The 6,019-nt window shown below is 51.4% G+C and overlaps 1 protein-coding gene across 1 annotated transcript; it reads left to right on the plus strand.

The window, feature by feature from the left end:
- Positions 1-1,087: 1,087 nt before the first annotated feature.
- On the plus strand, positions 1,088-2,866 carry LOC123396491. The gene has a single exon (XM_045091409.1). It carries the CDS (start codon positions 1,105-1,107, stop codon positions 2,632-2,634), a length of 1,530 nt encoding a protein of 509 aa, XP_044947344.1. The 5' UTR covers positions 1,088-1,104; the 3' UTR covers positions 2,635-2,866.
- Positions 2,867-6,019: the final 3,153 nt, after the last annotated feature.

Raw genomic sequence — 6,019 nt, forward strand, 5'->3', positions numbered from 1 at the left:
GGCCCGCACCCGACCCCTCCGTCGGCCTGGGTAAGGAGGCCCATGTGGTGCATCACCAAGTACCTTCTAGAGCCGCCGAAGTCTGGCAGACGGAGAATCTGACCGGTGAGGGGGTTGCAGACGAAGCGATCGACTTCGGGGTTCCCGGCCAGGTCCGCTAAGGCGACGGGGCCCTCTGCCCGAATTTCGCGTAGCTGAGGAGGAGGTGGCCAGCAAATTTAAGGTCCGTAAAAAGGTGACGAGGAGATAACCCCGGGATAAGCAAAAAGCAAGGACTCATCCATTCCCCCTTTAAAAACATATACACAGGACAGTCGGTTCCCCGTGAGGGGACGACTGCGTGGTTGAGCCGGCCCGGGTGCAGCCACTCTCCCTTCGGCTCGACTGGACCCCGCTAGCTGGCGGGTCAGCCCCAATCACACCGCCCTGACAAACCGCGTCAGGGGCATCATCACCAGAGGTATGGCCACAACATTTCAGATACCGCTGACCTGACCACGCGAGGCTACAATGGAGGGGTCATACCACTAACTGTGGCTGACTGCGACCAGCCGAGACGGCACAATGACAAACACGTCCCCGTCCGTTCCATTACCTGTTCTGGTATGACAACAGTGCCAGCCGTACACTGACCGAAGCCGGCTACTCAAGACGACACGCATAACGCGATGCATGCCGCTACGTAGCACCAATGACGACACTTGGCCGGAGGGCCTCAACTCCGAACGGGACCCAGCAGCCGACGGGCCTCCACTTACCACAAGACTTCTCTAGCCGGTGGACCCATTTGAAATTCGATCGACTCACGAATAACTCTTGGCTAGAAGAAAGAAAAAATGGTGAAAGAATCCTCGAGAGAGGCTGTGGTTACCGGACCCTTGACCCGCTTTGACCAGGTCCGTCGCCACAAGACGGTTACGTGAGTGGCGTGACGTATGGCTTGCTCCGCAAGGTGAGCTGGCCAAGTGCAGACGCCGTGCTCCGCTCCGCTCTCTCCCCTGCCAACTGGCATCAGCGCGGCCGGCCACGCTTTATAATTCCGGATCCAGCCCCCATCCATCCCCATTCCGATTCGTTCGTTCGTTCGTTCGCAAGCAGCCAGCCATGGCGCTCCATCTTCACCACCTCCTCCTCCTACTCCTCCTCCTTGTGCTATCCACCGCCTCCGCCACCCACTCGCCGGAGACCGCCACCGCCTCCGCGCGCACCCACCACCACCACCACCGCGCGCCGTTCGGCACGGCCACCGCCCACTTCCACCCCGTCCCTGCCGCCGCGCCCTCCTTGCACCAGAACCACCTCCACGCCGACAGCCAGTCCCTGCTCTCCCCCGTCGGCGTCGACCCCGTCCTCGCCGACGCGCAGCCCACGGACGCGGCGGAGGCCCGTCCCGCTCCGCCCGTCCTCCCGGTGCAGGATCTCGCGGAGGCGACGCCGCAGCCGCAGGAGGAGGGTTCCGCGCCGACGACGCCCGCTGCAGCGACGACATCTACGACCAGCACGCTTCTCCCGCACCCTGCTACGGTGGCGACGACGACCGCGAGCCCGCCTCTGCCTCCGCCTCCACCTCCCGCCGCGTCCGACGCCGAGCATGGGCTGCAGCAGCTCGCCAGGGTGCTCACCTCGCTCGGGTACAACGAGATGGCGTCGGAGGCGCCGCTCCTCGCCCACGACCCGCCGCTCGCGAGGTGGCCCGGGGCCATCACCGTCTTCGCGGCCCCCGACGCCTTCCTCCAGGCCTCCTGCCCCATGTGCTCGCGCCGCCACCTCCTCCAGCAGCACATCGCCATGGGCTACTACCCCTACTCCGACCTCGCCGCCGCCGCCACCATGAAGATCCCCTCCGCCTCCGTCGGCTTCTGCATCAAGGTCGTCACCGAGCGGGGCCCCTTCGGCATCCACTACGCCAGGATCTACGCCGACGGCGTCGAGGTGTCGCACCCCGAGCTCTACAACGACGGCCGCTACGTCGTCCACGGCCTTCACGGCTTTCTGCGCCCGCTCACGCACTCCTGCTTCGACGGCCCGCACCACCACCACATCACCGGCACAGGCCGCTCCGCGGCCACCGCTGCCTCCGTGGTGCGCGTCATGATCCGCGACGCCATGGCGCGACTCCGCGACGGAGGATACGGCTTCATGGCGCTGGCCATGCGCGTCAAGTTCGCCGAGCTCGAGAAGTTCGCCAACCTCACGCTCTTCGCGCTCGACGACCCGGCCATCTTCGTCGGCGGAGGCCACGACTACGTCTCCGCGGTGCGCTTCCACATCGTCCCCGACCACCGCCTCACCCGCGCCGACCTCCACCGCCTCCGCCCCGGCACGATCCTCCCCACGCTCGCAGGCGAGGGCCAGAGCCTCGTCATCACCCACGGCTCAGCCTCCGACGATGACGTCCGCGTCAACTACATACCCATCAAGGAGCCCGACGTGGTGGTCAACTCGCGCATCGCCGTCCACGGCGTCTACGTGCCGTTCCCCCGCCTCCACCTCGCCGACCTCGCCGCCTCGGTCGCCGTCGCGTCCGCCACCGACCAGTCGAACGGCACCTGCCGCGACGGGGGGGCCTTCGGCGACTGCCCCTCATCAGCGATCACCTCCCCGGGCAAGAGGCAAGTGGCTCACAGCGAGTGATGCGTGAGTCGTCTCGATCCTTTTGATCTGTTATGTTTCTAGCCATGGAGGATTTACTGCTAGTTAGTTGGTAGTGGTTCAGATGAGAGATTGTGCAGTCGTATGGATGTCGCGATGAGCAATGTGTTCTACCTCTGAACTCTGATGACATTTTGTGGCACCTAGCTTATCAAGTAGTACGACTTGAATGAATTTTGGTGCGAATTTGGATGATCTTCTCGTTGCTCTGTTCTGACTGTTTGCTGAACCTTTCTTGTTGCTTGTGCTAATTTTGTTCCTGCATGCATCAGTTACTGTTTAAATGGCCCAATTCACTTCCAATTTTTACTCTGAATCATATAAGGAATGTTTTTCAGTTGTTACTTGTTAGGATTCTGTTTGAAAAGCGTGTGTGTTTAATGATCAGGCACAGGACCGGATGCCACAAACTCACTACGGTGATAATTTCGTTGTTCTTCTGTTATGATATACTCCCAGATGGCTCGCTTAACTTCCAATTTTTACTCTGAATCATCCTATAGATGCATATAAAGATGCTCCAAACATGCTGCAGTGCTAGTTTTATTCTTGTTATGTTAAGATGTACTCCTACTAATCTGTAGATTCTTGTTGTGATTGTTAAATCTGCAGAGTCTTTGTGCACTTCAGTTTGTTTGTTCTGGACTTCTGGTTATCCTTACCATCTGCATATTATGTGTTTTGTACCATGGATTATGCAGCGCAAATGTCTTTGGTACGCCCTTTCGGTTTGGACTTTTGAATTTACGGTGATCATTTTGTTTCTGGTCTGTTAAGGTGTAGTGAACTGAAGAACCTGTGGTAGTTTTGATCTGCAGGTTATCTGCACGTCAGTTTGTTCTGCTCACCATTGTGTGCATGATTGATGAACTGCATGTCGTGTTTTTGCACCGTGGATATCATATAGATACATGATCAGCCTTACTGAAATTCTTTGATATTCCCGCCTTTTTCGGTTTTGACTGCTGAACTCACATGGGTTAAATTCCAGCTCATGACAGAAATGTTGGTAGCTGGGCTAAGTTTCAGGATTTTTATCAGTAGTTCTGCTATTTTTCCCCAAGTTACTTGTTTCTTTGAATTGCGTCCCATCAAGCAGTTTTTGGAGAGTTTGTCACTGGGCTAAGTTAGTTTCTGTTGGTTGCTAGGCAGTTTCATATCTGTGTCTGATCCAGCAGTTTTTTAGAGTTGTGCAAATGCAACTTAGTGTTAGTCAGGTTCTGTAGAATTCTGCACAGATAAACTTCTCGTGATGCTCTGTGATCTTGCTCACTTACATGCATGTGTTTTTGGAGACAAAGAAAGGAGGTGCAGAGAAACATGTTTCAGATTACATGCATGTTACACAAGACCTGCTTTGCATTTTGGCCAGCAATGTTGCTTCTATACAATGTTTTTAACTGTGGATTCTGCTGTATATGGCCGTTCCCGCGCCATTAATCTCTGAATCACAGATATACCTTCTTTACATGCATGTTGCACACTAACTTCTGAATCACATATATATCTTGTTTACAACTGCTAATTCTGCTGTACAACTTAGATTAATTCGTACGGTCACATCAACTCAGACATCGGTTCTTTGTGTACTTTGGTTTGTTTCATCATTGTTTACCTCATTGATCAACTTCTTGTTGAGTTTAGGCACAGATCAACTCAGATTTGCCTCACTTAGATTCCATTGTATGCCATAAATGTCAGTTGTTCAACTAATTTTCATCGTTTCAGCAGTAGTTTCTGTCAAGTTACTAGGTAGTTTGTTTCCTAGAGTTGTGTCTAATTAAGCAGTTCTCCAGAGTTTGGTTGCTGGGCTAAGTTAGTTTATATTGGTTGCTGCGCTAGGAGGTATATCAACATACCAGGTACTTCCTCCGTTCCTAAATATAAGTTTTTTTTGGAGAGTTTACTAACGCGGGGGGGGGGGGGGGGGGCCTTCGGCGACTGCGCCTCCTCAGCGATCACCTCCCCGCCGACCAAGAGGCAAGTAGCTCACGGCGAGTGATGCGTGAGTCGTGTCGATCCTTTTGCTCTGTTATGTTTCTAGCCATGGAGTATTTTTCTGCTACATAGTTCGTAGTGGTTCAGATGAGATGTTGCGATGAGTACTGCGTTCTACTACTGCTGATCACATTTTGTGGCACCGAATGGTTGTTGCCTAGCTTATCCAGTACGGCTTGAATGAATTTTGGTGCGAATTTGGATGCTCTTCTCGTTGCTCTGTTCCTTAATGAATTTTCTTCTTGCCTAGCTTATCCACTACGAGTTGAGTGAATTTTGGTGCGATTATGATGGATCATCTCATTGCTGATCTGTTCAAACTGTTTCTGAACTTTTGTTGCTGCTTGTGCTAGTTTTGTTCTTGCATGGATCAGTTACTCTTTAGATGGCCCAATTCAATTCCAATTTTTACTCTGAATCATATAAGGAATGTTTTTCAGTTGTTAGGATTCTGTTTGAAAAGCTTGTTTGTTTGATGATGAGGCACAGGACCGGATGCCACAAACTCACTGCAGTGATAATTTCGTTGCTCTTCTGTTATGATATACTCCTAGATGGCTCGCTTAACTTCCATTTTTTACTCTCAATCATCCTATACATGCATACAAGGATGCCCCAAACATGCTCCAGTGATATTTTTATTCTTGTTATATGTTAAGATGTACTCCTACCAAGTTGAGTTTGCAGATGATCTTGTGATTGTTTAATCTGCAGATTCTTTGTGTACTTTAGTTTTTTTTTCGGGTCATCCTTACCATACCATCTGCAAATTATGTGTTTCGCAACATGGATTATGCAGCGCAATTGTCATATAGGATCATGCTAAATTGCTAACTGGAAGTCTTTGGTATTCCCCTTTAGGTTTGGACTCGTGAACTTAGGGTGATCATTCTGTTTTCTGGTCGTTAAGGTGTAGTAAACTGGATGATACTGTGAAGGGTTTGATCTGCAGATTGTCTGTTCTGCTCACCATTCTGTGCATGATTGAGAAACTGCATGTTGTGTTTTTACACCGTGGATGATGTAGGACGGTTGTCATATACTCCCTCTGTTCCTAAATATAAGTCTTTCTAGAGATTCCACTTTTAAACTACATACGGACGTATATAGACATATTTTAGAGTGTGGATTCACTCATTTTGCTCCGTATGTAGTCCCTTACTGAAATGTCTAAAAAGACTTATATTTAGGAACGGAGGGAGTAGATACAAGATCAGCTTTACAGAAACTCTTTGATAGTCCCACCTTTTCAGTTTCGACTGATGAACTCACCTCGGTTAAATTCCAGTTTATGACAGAAATGTTGGTACTCCCTTCGTTTCTAAATATAAGACCTTTTACAGATTTTACTATGAACTACATACGGAGT

Source organism: Hordeum vulgare, chromosome 5H (genome assembly GCF_904849725.1).
Source record: "Hordeum vulgare subsp. vulgare chromosome 5H, MorexV3_pseudomolecules_assembly, whole genome shotgun sequence".
NCBI lineage: Eukaryota > Viridiplantae > Streptophyta > Magnoliopsida > Poales > Poaceae > Hordeum > Hordeum vulgare.

Excerpts from the sequence above, each read along its gene's own strand:
- LOC123396491 (XM_045091409.1), top strand. The coding sequence starts at position 1,105 with ATGGCGCTCCATCTTCACCACCTCCTCCTCCTACTCCTCCTCCTTGTG.